General features: G+C 54.1%; 2 protein-coding genes across 8 annotated transcripts in view; one reads left to right on the top strand and one right to left on the bottom strand.

Moving 5' to 3' along the window:
- Positions 1 to 1,599: 1,599 nt before the first annotated feature.
- On the bottom strand, positions 1,600 to 4,654 carry TNNC1 (troponin C1, slow skeletal and cardiac type). Its single transcript, XM_045862223.2, has 6 exons — positions 4,550 to 4,654; positions 2,992 to 3,022; positions 2,619 to 2,765; positions 2,255 to 2,369; positions 1,886 to 2,022; positions 1,600 to 1,800 (listed from the first exon to the last, which is right to left on the bottom strand). Exons 1-6 carry the CDS (start codon positions 4,571 to 4,573, stop codon positions 1,769 to 1,771), a joined length of 486 nt encoding a protein of 161 aa, XP_045718179.1. The 5' UTR covers positions 4,574 to 4,654; the 3' UTR covers positions 1,600 to 1,768.
- Positions 3,023 to 20,314, top strand: part of NISCH (nischarin) — a 36,576-nt gene continuing 19,284 nt past the window's right edge. For 2 of the 7 annotated variants that reach the window (XM_064595455.1, XM_064595453.1), the window contains exons 1-6: positions 6,307 to 6,495; positions 8,653 to 8,736; positions 9,323 to 9,505; positions 18,362 to 18,410; positions 19,328 to 19,491; positions 19,854 to 19,949. In XM_064595455.1, coding sequence (XP_064451525.1) covers positions 6,400 to 6,495; positions 8,653 to 8,736; positions 9,323 to 9,505; positions 18,362 to 18,410; positions 19,328 to 19,491; positions 19,854 to 19,949 — 672 coding nt within the window. In that variant the 5' untranslated portion in view covers positions 6,307 to 6,399. Of the gene's footprint in view, positions 4,057 to 6,305; positions 6,496 to 8,652; positions 8,737 to 9,322; positions 9,506 to 16,624; positions 18,294 to 18,361; positions 18,411 to 18,887; positions 18,975 to 19,327; positions 19,492 to 19,853; positions 19,950 to 20,314 lie in introns of those variants that run through there. The other 5 variants (XM_064595448.1, XM_064595445.1, XM_064595468.1 and 2 more) reach the window with 5 other exon arrangements.

The following is a 20,314-nucleotide window of genomic DNA, read 5'->3' as shown; positions in this document are numbered from 1 at the left end:
CACCTCCTGTCCCAGACTACCCACATGGGATGGCTGGTGTCCAGTCCTGGCCGCCTCTGTCTATACTCCCTCTCCCCAGGGGCCTCATCTGGGACCGGGGCTGGGAAAGCCCTTCTTACTCTGAGGACACGGGACTTTACAGCGCTCTCTCTGCACCCTCACTTAGCTCCAGCCCTGCCTTGACATCCCTGCCACCCCATCCCAGAGGCATCGCAACTTTGATGTGGACAAAGGATTTGCCATCTCTTCTGTGATTGTCCCACCAGAAACGCACTTCTTCCGGGATCCCGGACCACTCTTGCCTCGTGGCCACCACGTCTCCATAATCCCCATTCCAGCACCACACTGGTTTCCTCACTCCACTTAGCACCCTCTTATCTTCCTGAGCCGATGGTCAATTTCACGAAATTAGGGATGGGGCCTCCCTCTGAAGGGTTCCAGCATCCGGCCCTCATGCCAGGCACAGGGTAGGGATGCGACTAGGGCAGGTGCACCCACGGTGGCCCTGCCTCCTCTCCCAGGATGTCGTTGCTCCTCCGTGTGACGTGTAGGTCCTTGAGTTCTCCAGCTCCCAAGGGCAGGCCTGAAGGGACCCCTCCGCTCTCCCCAGGCCTCTCCAGGGGCTGGACAGCTCCCGCGCTCTGGCCTGCCCTGGAGGCATCTCCAGAATTCCAAGACTGTCTCCGGAATGCTGGGCCTGTCTGGGGAATGCCGAGGCTGGGGCACAGGTGGAGAGGCCTTGGAGTGGCTGGGGGGAGCGGGGAGCCCAGCTGCTGGCATTCTGCCGAGCCTGCACACCGCGGCGGCTGTCGCTCCTGTGAGCGCCCCTGCTGACACCTCCACGTCCTTGCCTCCCCCCTCTCCAAGGCCAGCGCCCCCGCTGTGGCCGTGGCTCTGGCCCCCACTAAGCTGAGAGCCACCAAGCCTCACACTTCCATTCCATCAGGGAGGGAAAGTGGGCTGCTGGAGCCTCCGAGGGTCAGGGCAGCTGGTGCATCAGACCGAGCCCCGGGCTGGGAGCCACGTGGCTCCGTTCTCCGCCAGACTCACTCGATGACCTTGACAGGTCCCTGCACCTCTCCGGGCCCTAGGGTCCTCAGCTGGCAAATGGGTGAATGGAGGGAGAGCAGACGGTGGGTCCCTCAGTCCCAGGGAGTCGGTGCTACCAGCATGAAATGCAAGCAAGTGGGCCCCTGGAGCACCCTGCTTCTCTGCAACCAGAGCTGAGAAGGAGCTGGGCTGCCATGCCAAGGGGCCTCCAAGGCCTAGCAGGGTGCTCTGCTCTCTCCAAGCACAGGACCTCTCAGCTGCCAATTGGCAATCAAAGCCACAGCCCCCAGGAGCCTGTTCAATGTGGATTCCTGGGCCACCACCAAGTCCAGATACTGAATCTCTGGAGACAGGGCCCAGGCATTAGCAGTCATAGAAAGGGGCCAGTGGGCCATGGAATGTGGTAATCTCTAGCCTAATCTAAGCCCTCTGGCAGAAGATGGTGTACGGGGATGGGTAGAGCACAGGCTCAAGGATAAGGCAGGAAATGGTCATCAGCGCATCCACAGCACCCCCCCGCCCCCGGGAATGAAAGCCAGACACCAGGCCTCCAGGGAGCAGGGCTTTATTTGAATTCCCAGGATAGGGCTGGGGGAGGCAGTCAGGGAGGGCCCATGATCGAGGACACACCCAAGCTCCCATCCTGGGGACCCCAGCCCCTGGCCCCCACCATGGCGTTGGAAGGAGGCACAGGCAGCTCTGGGCGAGCGTTGGTGTCTTACTCTACCCCCTTCATGAACTCCAGGAACTCTGTGGAGAGAAGAGAGGCCTAGGTCAGAGAAGGGGTCTGGCCAGGGTGCGGGCAGCAGGGATCCAGCACAGCGCCCCCCCTCACCGTCATAGTCAATGCGGCCATCGTTGTTTTTGTCACCATCCTTCATGAGCTCCTCAATGTCGTCTTCTGTGATGGTCTCACCCGTAGCCTGAAGCATCACCTTCAGCTCATCCAGGTCTATGTAACCATCAGCATTTCTGTGCAGGGGTGGGGGGTGAAGAGGACCTCAGAGCTCATGGTGTGGGCCAGAGGAAGGGAAGAAGCAGCCCCACCCACGACCCCAGGAGGCAAGGCAAGGCCCCTGGGAGGTGGGCCATCCCATTCTCCCATTGCACAGAATGGGAGACTGAGGGCTTGAGGTCACAAGACTGTCCCCCTTTCGCCACCTCTGCTAGGGTCAGGGTCAGAGATCCAGGGTTAGGCACTCACTTGTCAAACATGCGAAAGAGGTCCGACAGCTCCTCCTCAGACTTTCCTTTGCTGTCATCCTTCATGCACCGAACCATCATGACCAGGAACTCATCAAAGTCTACTGTGCCACTGCCTGCAAGGTGAGGGATGGTTAGAATGCTCTTGACGATAAACCCCGGTGCTGTCCCTGCACGCGTCCTCATAGCAACCCCGTGAGATGAGTGTGGTCGTTATGCCCATTTCATAGATGACATGACTGAGGCTCAGAGAGGTTAACGGGTTCCTTCGAGGGCACAGAGTAATAAATGGCAGAGCCAGGACTCGGGTCCCAAGCAAGCTGAGGGTGAGGCGGGTCTGGGGCCTGGGGGGCAGGGGGGCTCACCGTCCTCATCCACTTCGTCAATCATCTCCTGCAGCTCCTCAGGTGTGGGGTTCTGGCCCAGCATCCTCATCACCTTGCCCAGCTCCTTGGTGCTGATGCAGCCATCCTCGGCGCCCAGCACGAAGATGTCAAAGGCTGCCTTGAATTCTGTGTCCAAATGCGGCGGTGGGGGGGAGGGGGTGTTGGGGGAGTTACAGAGTGGCCAGGGCTCAGAAGCCAGGACCCCAGAAGGCCAGACCTCTGGAGCTACCTGTCAACTGCCCATTTCCCTCCAAGACCTCTGAGGTCACAGTAAGAGGGACCCCAGCCTCTGGGGTCCTTATGCTCTTCCAGCCCGACACTGCTGTACCCCCACGTGTGTTGGGGCACTCACCATTTTTCTGCTCTTCTGTCAGCTGTTCTACCTAGAGAGGAAAGGAGGTCTCAGGACTCAGATTCAGGACTTAGCTGCTATTAAGGAAACCAACCCATTCCACAGACGGGGAAACTGAAGCCAGGAAGAGGCAGGCCATTCCCAGGTCACAGTCCTCCCTCCCTGCCCCCCAAAGCCCTGAGGTGACCCCGCTGGCCTCAGTGAGGCAGGGCTTAGGGCCAGGGTGACAGGTGGGTGCCCCCTCCAGGGCCAAGGTGACCCTGAGTAACAATAGTCAGTGACCACTCAATCCTCTTTCGGCCCCCCTGCTGAAATCCAAGCTGGGTGGCCTGAGGGACAGCTGTCCCTCAGGTTGGGACAATAAAACCACTGTGGGATGGGCAAAGCCACCCACTGTAACCTGACCGGGATGGCCACTGGGCTATTTTTAACGGGGGACAGAGTTAAACCTGGTGATTGTTCTGGGGACTCTGGCATGCAGGGGGGTGGGGCAGTGTTATCTGGCCCCCTGGCCTGCTGGTGCCTCAGGAGCCAAAATTAGTCCCCAGCCCCACCAGGCCTTGTATGGGCACGGGGTGGAGTGCCCCAGCTCCATGGACGCCTGCGGGATAGGCAGGGGCAGCCCCAGAGCCAGCTGTAGCTCTTGCCTGCCCAGGAGTGGGGCTGCACTCCCAGGGCTGAGAGAGGGGTTCCCTTGGGGACAGCTGTCTGGGCCAAATGTCCTCACCTCTGGGGCAGGGGGAGGTAAGCAACACCCCCCACTCCGGGGAGGGACTACTATCTGAAGTCCCTCAGTGACCCCAGGATGCTGCAGGGACTTGGGGTGACCACTCTCCAGCCCTCACCCCTGGCTAGACCGCTGAGCCCTGAGCCTGCCAGGCCTGATGGGGGCTGCGGCCCCGGTTCTCTATTCCTTCCCCCCTGTCTCTCCCCCATGCCCAGTGCTTCCCTGCCTACCTCAAACTTCTAAGCCCCTTCTCCAGCTCAGGATTCTGGCTCTCCAGCCCCCTCCTCAAACTCCTGTCCCACCCTCCACAGCGTCTTCAGCCATCCAAGGAGCTGGAGGTAGGTTGGGGATTATAAGTGTGAGAAGCAGAATGTGAGGGGCAGGAAAGGGGGGTGGGGACAAGCGAGACAGCAAGAGAGACTCAGAAGGACAGCTGGGAGGAACAAAGAGATGGGAAGAGACTGAGAAAGGCAAATATCCAGAGATCACGGACACGAGTGAAGGGAGATGTGGTTGGAAGACAGTGACACAGACTACAGACACTTGGAGACAGGGGCAGACATGATGCTAAAAGTGGTGACCTCCTCCACCCACCTGAAAGCTCCTCTCCAGCCCCTGAACCCCTCACTCCTTCCACACCCTGGAACTGGAATGCCAGATCCACCTTCCCCTCGAAGGCCTGGGCTGAAAGTTGCATGGGCCCTCTCCTGGGTCCCCACCACCTTCGTGGGGTGACCTCGTCCCCCAACGTGAGTTGAGTGAGCTCCCAGTGGGCCCACCCACCCCAGCCCTGCCCAGCCCTGCCCAGCCCAGTCCAGCCCAGTCCCTCACCGCAGCCTTGTAGATGTCATCCATGCTGGCGGCTCACAGGGCAGGCTGCTGGGGTTGCCAGCCAGTCCTGGGCTTAAATAGCCCTGCCCCACTGCATTCCGGGCCGGCCCAGCCCACCCCTGAGTGCAGTATCCTCCACCCCCTCCCCCAGCCCTGGTGATCTCAGGCTGGCCTGAGTCCCTGTGTCCTCTGCCCAGCGCAGGGAGCAGATGAAGGGCTGCAAGGACCACGTCTTTTTCCCTCCATCCTCTATGGCTCCCAGGGGACTCTCTGGAAAAGTTTCTTGAATGAATGAAAACGTGAGCCAAGGACAGGACAGGTGCTTCGAAGTAGCGGGCCCCAGGCCAGGCCCCTACACACAGCAGCTCAACTCCGGTCAGGGAGGTGGGCAATATTATCCCCAATTTTCAGCTGAAGAAACTGAGGCTCCTGGAGGGCTGGTGACTTGCTCAGGGTATGGCTGACTTGGCAGCCCCTGCCTTAAGCTAAACCTGTTGGAGGCAGGGGGCGGGGGGGGGGTGGCCGGTGCTGGCCAGCAGTATGCAAGGAGAGGCCCTGCCAAGAGAAGCCTCGAATGCCAAGTTCAGAGTACGGTGCTGTGTAACCGTTGGAGAAGGAAGTCATTGACCCACCTTAGTACGGAGGGGTGTGGAGCCCATTCAGCCAGGGGTGTCAAAGCATCCATGCCCAAGACCTCTCATCTCCCCAGGGAGAGCAGTACTAGCTCTGGGCTTGGGTGAGCTGCATTTAGTCGTTCAATAAACACACCCACAGATGCCCGATCTGTGCTAGACTCTTCCCCTCCAGCTCAGCTACCATCTCCCTCTTCTGGGTCAGGGTCTTCCCTTGGGTTAGGGCTCCACCTCTGTGCTACCCCATTCCAGCACTGTAGTTTCTGGATCCAGGGCCAGCCTGTCGCCCCACCTTCTGAGCTCTGGTAGGACACCATCGGGGGGTCTTGCAGTCGATGACCAGCACATATCCCTTCCTTCCACCCACATGCAGAGCCCTCTCGATAACCACACCAGCTCCCTGCCTTGAGTGTCGCGCATTGCATAGATGAACCGCATACAATAGAAGGTCTCCAAATCTCCGAGAGGTTAAGAACTGGCGCAGAGTTACTCTGTCCAGCTCGAGCTCTAAGCACAGCTCATATATTTTTTTTATTTTAAAGATGTTATTTATTTGTTTGACAGAGAGACAGCGAGAGAGGGAACACAAGCAGGGGGAGTGGGAGAGGGAGAAGCAGGCTTCCCGCTGAGCAGGGAGCCCGATGTGGGGCTCGATCGCAGGACCCCGCGACCACGACCCGAGCCGAAGGCAGAGGCTTAACGACTAAGCCACCCAGGCGCGCCCAGCTCGTATCTTCTCCTTCAATCCTCTCGTGCCCTCCAGGGAATGAGCCCGAGAGCCAGGCGGGGCGCGATTACTGCCTCTTTCTGGAGGGGGAAAAACAGAGGCCAGGTGGAGCAATGACTTGCTTCGGGTAGCCCGGGAGGTGCGAGGTTTTCCGTCCTCCCTTCCCGCGCACCGAGTGGCAATGCCCAGAGCTACCCCCGCCCGGTGCCTCAGTTTCTCCCAGGCTGCGGGGAACGCCGCAAAGGAGCTTTACAAACGACGCGAGCGCTCAGGCCTCTGCGGCCTGCGCACGCGCGCTGTGGGCGGCTGCTGTCAATTACGCGCGAGGGGCGGGGCGAGGGCGCGAGGAGGCGGCGGGGCCAAGATGGCTGCGCGGCGCGCGGCGGGGGCGGGGGGCGGGGGGGGCCAGGGGGCGGTGGGACGCTGACCCCGCCCCCTGCTGCTGCCAGTCTGCGCTCGGCAGTGGCGGCTGCCGCAACGGAGCCCGGAACATGGCGGCGGCGGCGCGCAGCTTCGGGTCCGAGCGAGAGGCCGAGCCGGTCAAGGAGGCGCGCGTCGTGGGCTCTGAGCTCGTGGACACGTATACGGTGTGCAGGGGGCGCGGGCGCCAGAACTGGGGGTGGCGGCTGGAACCCGGAGTCCCAAGTCAGGGGGGTCCTGGGGGGATCTGGGCCCCGCCACCGGGGAGGACGCGGTAGCGGGGGCCTCGGTTTCGAGGAGGGGAATCTGGGGAAGGCGTATGGGTTTCGCAGGTCCGGGGACAGGGCCCTGGGGTGGGTCCCAGGGAGGCAGCTTGGGGAAGGGGTACGCTTTCAGAAATGAGGGCTAGGGTTGGGGAGGATCTGGGGATAAAGGGGTCTGCGGAAGATGGGAGTCTAGATGAGGCGGAGGCCCTTCTAGACCCTCTAGGCCTGCAGGGGCGCCGGCCTGGGAGGACGTGACAGGGGGTCCGGGAGGGGAGGGGTCTCTGATGGATGGAATCGGGGAAAGGTCCGGGGTCCTGCAGGCCATGAAGAAGAGGGAGCGGGGCCTTGATCTGGGGGTGGGGGGTGGGGTCGCAGTTGAGATTTGCTTTAAAAAAAGGGGGGATCTGGAGCTCCAAGGCCTTGGGAGTCAGGCAGAGACCAGATGGGGGAGGAGTGGAGCCGTGACGCGGGGGAATTGAGGTCGTCACTGTGGGCTGAGAGTATAAGACCCAGGAACCTCAGGGGTCTTCATGGCTTTGGGCGGAGGGAGCCTGTTGGGGCAACAAGGCGCCCACACACTTCAAGGCCTTGGGAGAGGTGGAGAACAGAAAAGAGGGGTGGAGTTCCAGACTGTGATGGAGTTGGGAGGCTTTTCTGGATCTGTATGGGGTTAGTCGCCAGGCTTGTGGGCCTGGTAGGCAGCCAGGCAGGGACTGGCCTTGGGGTGGGGGCGTATTGAGCATCTCCCAGCCTCCTGTTCTTTGTTCCCTGAGGATGGGGGCGGGGGGGGGGCTTTGGCCCTGCCTTCACCCCACCCCCTTGGCCCTCCTCCTAACCCTCTTCCTGAGGGTCATTTCTCTGGCTCTTTTTCCTTTCCTGGGCGGCAGGAGGGGGAGGGAAACTGCCAGGCTGGGAAGAGGGGCTGGGGGCGGATCCTGCAGCAACAGGCCAGCCCTGGAGAAATGGCTGCTCTTCTCTGGAGGCTTCAGCTGATTTGATGATTTCTCCTCCCCCTTCCCTACATGCTGCAGAGAGGGGCGGGACGCTGAGACCGGGGGGCGGGGGGGAAACGGGGCCTTTCCAGGTGAGGGTTGAGGTCTCAGAGCTGATGGTCGGTAGGCCATTGCCCATAAGCAGCATTCAGCTAGGACGTCAGCTCCAAAAAGCTCTCCCTATTCGCGGGGCTGAGCCCCTTTTGCATGGATATAGGGGAAGTGGTGATCCAAGCTGACCCCACGGTTTGTCTCGGGTGTGCTGATTATTCTTATATTATTAACACACCTTTTGTTGAACGCTTGCTGCATGTCAGACCTTGTACAAAGCATTTTGCTTGAATTACTTTATTCAGTTACTAAATCTATCAGCTTTTAAGATGGAGAAACTGAGACTCAGAGAGAATTTAGGCTCCCAGTCACTTACATAGGCCAGCCAGGAAATGGCAGAACCAAATATTGAACTCAGGTCTTCCTTGACTCCAAGGCCCTTTCCCTTAACCTGCTAAGCCATATTACCTTCTGCTGGTCTTGATTGTTCATCACTTCCCTTCCCCCCAGCCTCCCATCGGCTTCTTAGTGCTTTGATGCCTGGCTCAGCAGCAGAAATCTTAGCCAGGAACCAGCTGAAAGTGTTGGGAAGGGACTTGCTTCTAGGATATAGTCAGGGCACCTGGAAAAATACACAGCAGAGAAGCTAGTCCTGCCAGACCCCACCCTGTTCTGCTGCTCTTGGAGGGGGTGGCCTTGCCTGCAGCTCAGGTTAGAGGCTGGAAGTAAAAAACTAAAGAGATGGCTTGATAAGATGGTCACCTTTTTTGTTCCTCACTGTTAGGTAGACCCATGGATTGATCCCATGTGCCTGCCAGCTGGTGCTAGGGCCATGGAGGAAGCTGCGAGGGGGTCCTGCTGCTTGGCGAGGGTCAGATGCAGAGGCTAGTGGGCAAGGGTAGCCTAACTTTGGCCTGGGGGCTGGGTGGTCTGGGTGGCCTGTGGCTATTGCTGAGGGGAGGACAAGGCTTTCCTTTTGGCTGGCTGGGCAAGGACTGTCGGTTTTCCCTTGTAGGTTTATATCATCCAGGTCACTGATGGCAGCCATGAATGGACAGTCAAGCACCGCTACAGCGATTTCTATGATCTCCACGAAAAGGTAACTCTTGAGAACTGGGAGTCGTTTCAGGGCTTGGGGGCTTTTAGGCCAAATTTCCATTGTGCCACACATTAAACTGAGGGCAGAACCAGCTCCGTGCCTATAATGGTCAGTGTCCCAGGGAGAGAACGGGTTTAAACTTGTCCCACCTGACTAGAGCTACTCCAGAGCCTTGACTTTAATGTCTGGCTGTGATTCCATTTCTTTCTTTGTTTTTGGAGAGAGCCACCTTTCTCTGGGTCATTTGCAACATGAGTGTTTTAAAGACAGGCCACCGCCCTGATTGGTTTTCATTCTGCTTTGGAAAAAAGTGGTGGTTCTTAGGGGCCTGGGGGTTTTTTCTGACTGTCTCTACAGGCTCCAGATGGAGCTCCTTGTCTGCAATCAAGGTACTGGTATTTCTAATACTATTTGAATCTGATGAGGCCAAATTCCAGATGCACTAGTTGGATCGCTAATTCTCATACCACTGCTGGAAGGGGTTGTGGGAGTTTTGGCAAGCACCTGTCCTCACGCTGCTTGCCTCGATCCTGCAACATCACAGACCTCTGGGGCTGTGGTTGACCATGCTTCTATTTTCTTACAGCTGGTTGCAGAAAGGAAAATTGATAAAAACCTGCTTCCGCCTAAAAAGATCATTGGGAAAAACTCGAGAAGCTTGGTGGAAAAGAGGGAGAAGGATCTGGAGGTCTACCTGCAGACGCTCCTGGCTGCCTTCCCTGGCGTGGCCCCCAGCGTGCTGGCCCACTTCTTACATTTTCATCTCTACGTAAGTTCCTCTCCAGGTCTCTCCTGCCAGCCCTCAACCACCAGGCTCGAGGCAGCAAACCAGCGTGAGCCTCTGCTTTCGGGGGAGGTGGGGCGGAGTTGTACCCTGAGGTTAGAAGATGGAGGAACATCACCCTGCTGTGGATGGGGTGTGGGCAGAAGCCCATTTACTGACAGATTTGCTCTAAATTAGACCGTGGCCACAGAGGTTTTCCTTTACCATGTGGCATTTTGTATAGTGAAAACAGCCTGTGGGTGTTCAGGCTAGTTTTCCAAATGGATGGGGGTAGAGTGGAAACAGCTGACACCTGGGATAGAGGACGGTTTCGCTGTTGGTTCAGCTCGAGATGAAGGAATCAGCCTGTGTTGGCAGAATATGGCCATGGGAGGGCATCCTCAGGGTCCGAGGTGCCGAGGGTCAGTAGATAGACTCCACCGGGAGTGTGTGTCCCGGAACGGCTCTGGATGGAGGAACAACATTCATAGGCTGCTGGTGACAGGATGAGTTGTCACACCTCACAGAGGGAAGTTTGGCCATGTGAAACTCAGACGTTGAAAAAACTCACAGTTCCACTTTTGAGAATTTATTCTAGGGGGAAAGCAATCAGGCAAGCGTAAACAGGACATAGGTACATTCCAGGATAGTAGCGAAATACCGAAGACAATCAAAAGTCCAACAGGAGGGGCGCCTGGGTGGCACATTTGGTTGGGCGACCCGCTCTTGGTTTCAGCTCAGGTTAGTGATCTCGGGTTCTGAGATCGAGCCCCTCATCAGGCTCTGCGCTCAGTGGGGAGTCTGCTTGGGATTCTCCCTCCCCATCTGCTCCTCCCCTCTCTCAAGTGTGCACTTTCTCTCTCTCTCTCTCAAATAAAAAATGTTTTGAAAAAGTCCAATAGGAGGTGTTTTTCAAAAAATCAAGGGGTACAACCCTGTAATCAGATATTCTGCTAGAAAATGATGGTGCAGCTGTGGATTTGTTGACATAGGAAAATAAGTATGTTACTATATGAAATGAGCATGCCGTAAAATGGTGTGTAGAATGGTCCCCTTTTTATGAAAAGAAATTTATGTGAGTATATTTGCCTAGGAAAATTCTGAAAGATCATACACCACAGTACTAGGAGTAGTTAATCTCTGGGTAATAGATTTTTGGATAATTGACATTTAATTGCTTTCCTTTTATGTGATGAAGATATGAAAGAATCCACTCCATTTTCAGGCTCACCCTTTGGGAAGGGACCTGTGGGTTGTGGTCTTAAGGGCTCAAATATGTTTACAACACAATTTTCTTGAAGTGTTTTCAGAGTAAGACAGCCGAACCTTTTTTGGAGTGCTAGGTAGAGCCTGGAAATTTGGTGATGACGCTAGCATAGCACTAAGCTTGGAGGGGCTGTGGAAAATGGGTGGCATTTACGGATGGGCTGTATCTGTCTATCCATCTATATGCTTTGGATTTTATTCAGCATATACTAGTAACTGTAGTTCTCAGTTTCCTATTGTAGACATTTTTTTATGTTGTCTTTTCTTTTTTTTTTTTTTTTAAAGATTTTATTTATTCATCTGAGACACAGAGATACAGAGAGAGAGAACATGAGCAGTGGGAGAGGCAGAGGGAGAGGGAGAAGCAGACTCCCGGCTGAGCCAGGAGCCCCATGTGGGGCTCGATCCCAGGACCCTGGGATCATGACCCGAGCTGAAGGCAGACGCTTAACCATCTGAGCCACCCAGGCGCCCCTATGTTGTCTTTTTTTATGTGAGGAAAAATTTCCATTTCTTATGCGAGTGTTTCAGATAAACTTTACCGGTTAGTATTTTAGGAAATGCTGTTCTTTAAGAAAGCTTTGGTTAGCCATTTAAGGATAAAACTTGATAAGCAGCCCTTTGAAAGTATAATTCATTGCTGAAGACCTAGGTCTTTGAGCGGCAGGTTTGCCCCACTCTGAGCATGGAAAGGCCTGGGCTGCTCTTTTGAAATAGGTTTGCCTGAGGTGGGCCCTGAGGTTCTGTTTTGAGGCATGCTTTACTGCTTGGAACAGTACTGAAATACTGTTACCAGAAGGGCCCCTGGGTTATATAAATTCAAGGATTTTTAAAAACTAACTAACCCATCATGAAATTAAATCATGGTTTCTCAGCTGTGGCACTGTTGACAGGACTGGGTCATTGTCGTGAGGACTGTCCCATGTGCTGTTTAGCAGCATCTTTGGCTTCTGCGCCTGAGGTGCTAATAGCCACCCCAGGTTGGGACAACCAGAATGGCCTCCTGCATTGCCAAATATCCCCCGAGGGGCAAAATCTCACCTGATTTGAGAACCACTAGATCCTCAAGTGAGTTTGAACAAAGAGGGCCTAAAAGATTCCTCAGCCTTTTCTACAGGCTGGGAGTTCTTAGGGAATATTTCTTCTAGCCTTTGTCCCATCAGTGGCCTCTCTGAAATTATTCCCAACATGTTCCATTTCTTGTGGGGCTGACATTGGACAGGGTGGACTCAGGGAACCCTAGTTGTCTGGAGTGCGGGTTTTTTTCTTTATTAAAATATAGTTTACATATCATAAAATTCACTTTAAAAAAAAAGTAGATTGCATGTCTTTTTTAAAAATATTTTATTTATTTATTTGTGAGAGAGAGAGGGGAGAGAGCACAAGCAGGGGGAGGGGCGGCGGAGGAGCAGAGGGAGAAGCAGGCTCCCTGCTGAGCAAGGAGCCTGATGCGGGGCTCGAGCCCAGGACCCTGGGATCATGACCTGAGCCAAAGGCAGACACTTAACTGACTAAGCCATCCAGGCGTCCCAATCCCAAAATTCACTCTTTTAAAATATACATTTCCAGGGCGCCTGGGTGGCTCAGTCGTTAGGCGTCTGCCTTCGGCTCAGGTCATGATCCCAGGGTCCTGGGATCGAGTCCCACATCAGGCTCCCTCCTCGAGGCGAAGCCTGCTTCTTCCTCTCCCACTCCCGCTGCTTGTGTTCCTGCTCTCGCTATCTCTGTCAAATAAATAAAATCTTTAAAAATAAATAAATAAATAAATAAATAAATATAAAATAAAATAAAATATACAATTCCTGGGGCACCTGGGTGGCTCAGTCTGTTAAGCGACTCTTCATTTCAGTTCAGGTCATGATCTTAGGGTCCTGAGATCCAGTTCAGTGGAGACTGTGCTTCTCTCTTTCTCCCTCTCCCTATGCTCCTTGCCCGGCTTGTGCACGCATGCTGATGCGCACGCTCTCTCTCAAATAAATAAATCTAAAAGAAAACAAACATCGAAAGTATACAATTCCCTGGTTTTAGTATATTCACAGAGTTGTGCAGATATTACCACTGTCTTATTCCAGAACATTCATCACTATGAAGAGAAACCTCGTACCCATCAGCAATCACTAATGTACTTTCTCTCCCCATGGATTTGCCTATTCTGGACATTTCATATAAATGGAATCATACAAATGTGGCCTTTGTGATGGGCTTCTTTCACTTAGCAGGATGCTTTCAAGGTCCATTTGTATTGTACTTTGGTCCTTTTTGCCTGAGTCATATTCTGCTGATTAGGTATACAGCATTATCCATCAGTTGATGGACGCTTGGGTTGTTTCCACATTTTGGCTAGTAAGAATATTGCTGCCGTGGACATTCATATATAAGGATTTGTGTGGACATAGGATTTCCTTTCTGTGGGGTATACATAAAGAGTGGCATTGCTGGGTCTTATGGTAACTTTAGCTTTTTGAGGAACTGCCAAATTTTTTTCCATAGTGGCAGCACCATTTTACATTCCCGTCAGCAGTGTGCAGGTTCTTCTCTCCCCATATCCTTGTCAAACTTGTTTCTGTCCACTTTTTTGATAACCATCCTGGTGGCTGTGAAGTGGTATCTCATGGTGCTTTTGATTTGCATTTCCCTAATGAGGTTGAGCCTCTTTTCACATGCTTATTGGTCATTTGCATATCTTCATTGGAGATGTGTGTTCAGATGTCCTCAGCACTTTCAAAAATTAGGTTACTTGTGTTTTTATGGTTGAGTTGTAGGAGTTCATATATATATATTCATATATATATAAATTTTGGATATTAGACCCTTATCAGAAATGTGATGTGCAAATGTTTTCTTCCATTGTGTGAATCGTCTTTTCATTTTCTTGGTAGTGCCTTTGAAATACAAAAGTTTGAGATTTTGATGAAGTTCGGTTCATCCATTTTTTTCCTTTGGTCACTTGTGTTTTTGATGTTCTTAGAAACCATTGCCTAGTCCCAGGTTACAGAAATTTACAACTTGGTTTTCTTCTGAGAGTTTTATAGCTTTAGCTCTTATATTTAGGTCTTTTGTCCATGTTGAGTTAGTTTTTGTTTACGGTGTGAGGTAAGGGGTTCCAACTTCATTTTTTTGCAGTGTGGATTTTGATGGCAAGGAAAGAAGGCAGCACTTCTCTCCATGGCCAACTCTGAGATGGGGATTGCATGGGCCAGGGCAACCCTGTGTTGCTGTGAGTGGGCACACCTCGGCACTGGGCCTGTTGCTGTGCTGTTTCTCTCCAGATAGCTGTGGCTTCTGGAACTCCTGGGACTCCGTGACAAACTTCATGCCATCACCCCACGAGCAGAGGTTTTCAAATTCAATGAAACGAATCCCCACAAAGAATTTCTAGCACACCATTTTTTTTAACTGATTTTTTTTTAAATTTCATTTATTTATTTGAGTGAGAGAGAATGAGAGATAGCACGAGAGGGAAGAGGGTCAGAGGGAGAAGCAGACTCCCCGCTGAGCAGGGAGCCCGATGCGGGACTCAATCCCGGGACTCCAGGATCATGACCTGAGCCGAAGGCAGTTGCTTAACCAACTGAGCCACCCAGGCGCCCTCTAGCACACCATTTTGTGGCAGGATGTCAACCAGTGGACTCGGGAGGCAGGCCATTTCCAGACCCTTTAAGCCTTTTTTTTTTTTTCCCTGAGAGCGAGAGCATGCACAAGGGGCAGAGGGAGGGGGAGAAAGAATCTCAAGCAGGCTCCACGCTCAGCACCAAGCCTGATGTGGGCTCGATCTCACAGGCCTGAGATCATGACTCAAGCCAAAACCAAGAACTGCTGCTTAACTAACTGAGCCACCCAGGTGCCCCCCCACCCCCACCGTTTATTCTAAGTCCATCATTTGACCTCTTTGTGTCCCAGTTCCTCCTTTGTAAGCTTGGGGGTGATGACCCCCAGCCCTTGAGCATTGGAGGAGGCTGTGCAGTGACAGTAAAGGACCTGCAAGAGCAGTGGGCCCACCGGGACTCACCAGGTGCCAGCCAGTACTGGCTGCCCTGGTAAGGAGAGGCACTCAGTTCTTGGCAAAGGTGGCATTTCTGTCATTGTCTTATTTTAAAGCCAGTGGACTAGGACAAAGATACTTTTCGAAATTTGAACCATTTTTTTTTTTTTTTAAGATTGTATTTATTCATTCATTTGTATGAGAGCAAGCAAGCGAGCTGGGGGGAGGAGCAGAGGGAAAGGGACAAGCAGACTCCCCGCTAAGCGCGGAGCCTGACGCAGGGCTTGATCTCACGATCCCAAGATCATAATGTGAGCAGAAATCAAAAGTTGGATGCTCAACCGCCTGGCCACCCCGGTGCCTCAAACGGTTACCGTCTTGATGTCAGCCTTAGCATTCACCTTCGTCCTTTGTCTCAGCTGCAAGTACTGAGGCTGTAAGTGAGGACAGATTTCTCTGTAACTTATGGCCTTGGAGCTCTCTCCAGTGAAACTTGAGGCTTGAATCTCTCAGTAGGGAATTTTTACTTAAAGCCAAATTGCACATAACATACCTGACTCTTGCTAGAATGCCTCATCATGGTCATGAAATAAAAGTTACATAGGGGGCGCCTGGGTGGCTCAGATGGTTAAGTGTTTGCTTTCGGCTCAGGTCATGATCCCAGGGTCCTGGGATCGAGTCCCACATCGGGCTCCCTGCTTAGCAGGGAGCCTGCTTCTGCCTCTCTCTCTCTCTCTCCCTGTCTCTCATGAATAAATAAATAAAATCTAAAAAAAAAAAAAAAAAGTTACATAGGGTCCTCCCCAGTGCCGTGTGATGGGAGTCCCTTGTCTGTGCCCCATTACCAAGGGCTCTGTGCTCGAGTACGCTCCCAGCAGGAGTGCTGGGCTGGCCCGGGGTTACTCCTTGAGCATAGGCACAGGCGCTTCAGGATGTACGTGGTCGCGGGCTCTGCCTGCGCAGACGTGCTCAGAGTGGCAGCCGCCGAGCTACAGCCTGACCAGTTCATGGCGCATTTGTGTGCAGCTCAACTCGGGATCCTGGCAGGCACCCGACTGACGGGTCTATAACCCATTTAGGGATGGGTGTTACTGGTTTTTTTAAGTGTAGCTAATTTTATTTTAATTGCATTTTTTTTTTTTGAGGTATAAAGAATGTCTTTTTTAAAAAATGCTTCTCAGTTCAGACCTTTGTGGCACCCCGAAGCACTTTAGGTCCCTTCCGCCTAGATTGGGTGAGGTGGGGGGGGGTCACCTGTCCGCACAGGTGACCTCCTAGCAGAATCTGTAGTGACTTAGACTGGGGGGGGTGGTACTGACTCTGCACACCTTTGCTCTGTATGCAAGGCTGGCTTAACCAGAACTCTGAGGAGGCCAACAAAATTCTCTTCTCAGGAGAGATTTGTACCGTAAGATTTGTACCATAAACTCAGGGGCCGAGGCATCCCTGTGTTCTCTCTGATGAAGTCTCCGCAGGGGGAGACAAGCCTGGGAAACTAGGTAGTGTTGCAAAAGTAGACAGTGTAACAGCAGCGTGCACTTCCTGTGCCCGGAAGAGCGGAAAGCAATTGTCACATAGTTTGCTTTTTAGATTGCTCAGAAGTAAAAAACCTGCTCTCCGCTTAGCATCAGCCCTTGACCGTCGCTATCTTGCAGCTTTCTGTGTTTTCCAGAAATGCCAACCTTGTCCCCTGAGGGGGTGTTGAGGGCAGCTGCCCGAAGAAATGTAACATTGTTAGGTGTGGATGGATGGCAGGGAGCCCCTTCCCGAGGGAGACCTTCTGGGAGCCCCAGCGTCACTAGCACGGGCCAGAGAGTTGCTGCTCAGGAACCTGCCTCTTTCAGGGCTGACCAGGTGATGCTCACAGCAGCGGGCTGGGGAAGTGCTGACTTAGACTCCGGCCACGGCGCTTAAAACTGTTGGTAGAGAAACGAGCGTTTGGATCATTCCAGGCTCTTACTAATCTTCAGTTCTTTACTGCAGTCAGGGAAACTAAATTGAGTTTAGGTCGTTGTAAGAGACTGAAGTTGAACTTCGGCCTGAACGGAGAGCCTCTCTCCTCCCTACCTGGAGCCCTCTCCTGCTCAGAGCCTGTGTTGTCCTGATGGCCCCTTTGCATCTGACCTTGGATCTTGCCAGACCCTGTGCTTCTTAACGCTGGGGCTGTGTTTGCTCATTTCCGCCCCCACACTGGGCTTTTTGTCCACTTGTGATGCCGAAGGGGGGTTCTTCTCACACTGTGTGTAAACTGAATTTTGAGCAGCTTAAAGAAATAAACACATTTTTAAAAGCTAGCATAAAGTATTAAAAGAAAAAGAGGAATATCTCTATAATCTTAGGATGGGGGAAGAGCCCTGAAGTCACAAAGGAAAAGAATCACATATTAAACAACCTTTATAAAGATGAAGCATCTCTGTGTGTCAGGAAAACCACCACAAAGGTAAGAGGCCTGCATGACAGGGAGAAGATATTTGCAGCATATAAACAACCGTCAGCATATCCATCATGTATGAAAGATAAGGAGACAAACCACAAAGAAAAACAGGAAAAGGACACTCTGTCTCCTGCAACCTGGTGCCTTTTGAGTCCCATCAACATGTGAATCGCACGTCCTCGTGGCCGGGATGTTCCCATGAGTCATGAAGGCAACCGCGTGGTCTCCGTCCAAGCCTGTTTACCAAAAGTCCCGTTGGCTGCCATCTGTCAGTTCGTTAAAATTCTTACCTGCCCGATGTTGGGCTGGGGGCCGTGGGGTCCTGCCATCCCCAGGATCACACACGAAAGTGCCGAGGCAATGGCTTATGTACAGAGATAGACTTCCAGGCCAAGTCGCTTTGCTGCTTCCTGGCCATGTAACACTGGAGAGTACAGCAACTCTCCACCTCAGTTTGCTCATCTGTGAAACGGGGTTCAGGATGCCATCTTCGTCACATGGGGCGTTGGGGCCGTGGAGTGAGCCAGGCGCTCAGGCATTGCCCACCATGGTGTAGATCCCAGCACGCCAGCTCTGAATATGACTGACGGCTTAGTCTTTCAAGCCTCCTGAAAGGAAGTCCTTTCCTGCCTCTTTCTTAGGACCCTGGGGCCATGGGGACTGTTGCAAGGCTTGAAGGATGAGCACAGGCAGAGAGCCAGCACTCACTTTCTTAAGGCACCTTTGGAACATGAACGAAAGTAGAAACGGTCACTCTCAGAAGAAACAGGACTTCCTCTCAGCCACGCCCTCTCCCGGGATCCTCTGGGGCCAGTTTTGGGGGCTGCTGGCTTCCCAGCTGACTGCCAGGATCGCCAGGCTTGGCCAGCCTCCCAGGCCTCATGCCACAGCCAGGGCCTGTGCATGCTGAGTCACCGCGATAGTCCGTTCCTGTTCTTCCTTTGAAGCGACATTCCAGATGTCCACAGGACTGGAGATACTCCGTTTCCCCTCCTGGGCAATTTGATTTATAGTTTACTCTCTCCCCTGTCGTACGTTACAAGCTCTGTTTGTTTTATTAGCTTTCTAGAGAGTTGACATTGCAGCAACAGAGAGAGAAGATGGCCGGGAATGTGAGTCTGAGGGCCTGGGGGCAGGGGAACTCTAACTGCGGGTTGATTTCGGGTTGATTTCTCTGCAGGAGATAAACGGCATCACTGCGGCACTAGCTGAGGAACTCTTTGAAAAAGGTATGTGGCCGGGAGTCCCCAAAACAGTGGCCACTCGCCCAGACTTGTCAGGCAGCCGGGATCCAGGGTGGCACGGAACTCCTGCCAACGAGTGCTCCCCAGGGCCCACCTCCCCAGGGTTGCTCAAATCCCTGGGCCTGGTCCACAGCCGAGCCTGCCTGTCTACCTGCCCACTGGCCCTACAGGCAGCCAGGTCTAAGAAGCTGTGGTCTTTTACCTTAGGACTCTTGAGTCCCCGTGTCAGGGGCTAACCCCAGGCTCAGGATCTAGTCCAAAGCCCTGTGGTGGAGTTCTGGAAGGTGGGTGGCCTGCTGCCATCTTGCACCTGCTTTGTCCTTACCTGAGAGAGTTGAGACGTCAAACAGAGGCGAGTCCTGGGTCATGACCCTGCCAAAGAGCCTCGTAACAGGAGCTAATGTGTAGTGAGTGCTCCTGCCGTTCAGCCTCGTGTCGGGCATCTCCCCGCCTTCCTTCCAGGCGGTGCCGATGAGGTCACTGAGGACAAGAGGGTGCCTGGCCGGGAGGAGCAGAGTGAGGACTGTTGGGAACCCCGCCTGCTCGCAGGTCCTGCGCTGGGCTGGCTCCTTAGACCCCACCTAACCTCGGGCTGTGTGCAGGTTGTAGCGTGGATCTGCTGCCCCGACATGCCTCACGCCGGCTTGGTCCCAGCTCAGTGCCGCAGATTTTGACTCGGCCTCGCCTCAGGGAGGCTCCCCAGTCGCACATTCTCAGGGCCCTTCCCTCCTTTGTAATCGTGTGTCCTGGGTCTGCCCTGTGCCCAGCGTGAGCTCAGGACCATGGCTTCGTCCTGAGGGTGCTTGCCTCATGCTTGCTAGCTGTTGGCCAGGGGGGCAGACGCCCTGGCTGCACAGTGGGGCTGGGGCCGGGCGCTCACCCTGGGGGCACGGCTGTTGCAGGAGAACAGCTCCTGGGGGCTGGCGAGGTCTTTGCCATCGGGCCCCTGCAGCTGTACGCGGTCACTGAGCAGCTGCACCACGGAAAGCCCACGTGTGCCAGTGGGGACGCCAAGACTGACCTCGGGCACATCCTGGACTTCACCTGTCGCCTTAAGTACTTGAAGGTAAAGCTGTGGCAGCTTGGAGAGCCTCTCGGTTGTGGGCATGGAGCCCAGGTGGGGCCGAAGAGCTCACTGGCTGGCAGTGTGTGTGAAGGTGGCTGAATGGGCCCTGGGACCTGGATGGCCACCTTCGGTGTTCTTGGCACTGCACTTCTGGCAGTGAGCACCAGGGGGCAGTCGTGACCTGGGGTCCCCTTGCTTTAAACTGTGGCTTTAGCCTGCTTTGTTGACCACGCAAGTGGTCAGTGGAGGTACGTGCCTCCTGCGCCTCACGTAGCCCGGCAGAGCCGCGACACCCCGCCACGAATGTGGCCGGGGAGCACTTGCAGCAGCGTCCCTGATTCAAGCCCTGTGTCTGGCCACAGGTTTCTGGCACAGAAGGACCATTTGGAACCAGCAACATTCAAGAGCAACTCCTGCCTTTTGATCTGTCAATATTCAAGGCTCTTCACCAGGTGGAGGTAAGACCCAGGACCCCTGGAGTGTAGGTGGGGCTGAGCCCACGCGGGTGTGGTCTTGCTTCTGATTACTGTGGCTAGAGAGTGTGTCTGGGCTTACCCGTCAGGCCTTGTTGCTTCCGTGTTTGTCAGTATGTGACAGACCCCTGCTAGGCAAGTCGGGCCCATCTGAAGGTCTGGAGAGAGAGGGCCCTCTACTGCTCTTGGCTGGTCTGCATGTCTGCTCTGGGCACAGGCAGCGTGTGGACAGGGTGGAGCTCCAGCACTTGGCTCTTTCTCCTCATGGCTCAAGTTGAAGTGCTGGGAGGGCGTCCTGAGGGTCAGGCAGAGCCAGTTCCAAATCTGTGCCTCCCAGGGCACACCCACAG

Source organism: Mirounga angustirostris, unplaced genomic scaffold (assembly GCF_029215605.1).
Source record: "Mirounga angustirostris isolate CCGP_5_RB_7025 unplaced genomic scaffold, mMirAng1.0.hap1 SCAF_1, whole genome shotgun sequence".
Lineage (NCBI taxonomy): Eukaryota > Metazoa > Chordata > Mammalia > Carnivora > Phocidae > Mirounga > Mirounga angustirostris.
Note: the sequence above shows the minus strand (reverse complement) of the source record. Positions and strands in the feature narration are given on the sequence as shown.

Excerpts from the sequence above, each read along its gene's own strand:
- TNNC1 (XM_045862223.2), bottom strand. The coding sequence starts at position 4,573 with ATGGATGACATCTACAAGGCTGCG. Across the intron at positions 2,370-2,618 it reads TGACGAAGTGGATGAGGACG|GCAGTGGCACAGTAGACTTT; the intron begins GTGAGCCCCCCT and ends CTCACCTTGCAG. Across the intron at positions 2,023-2,254 it reads CTCTTTCGCATGTTTGACAA|AAATGCTGATGGTTACATAG; the intron begins GTGAGTGCCTAA and ends ACCCCTGCACAG.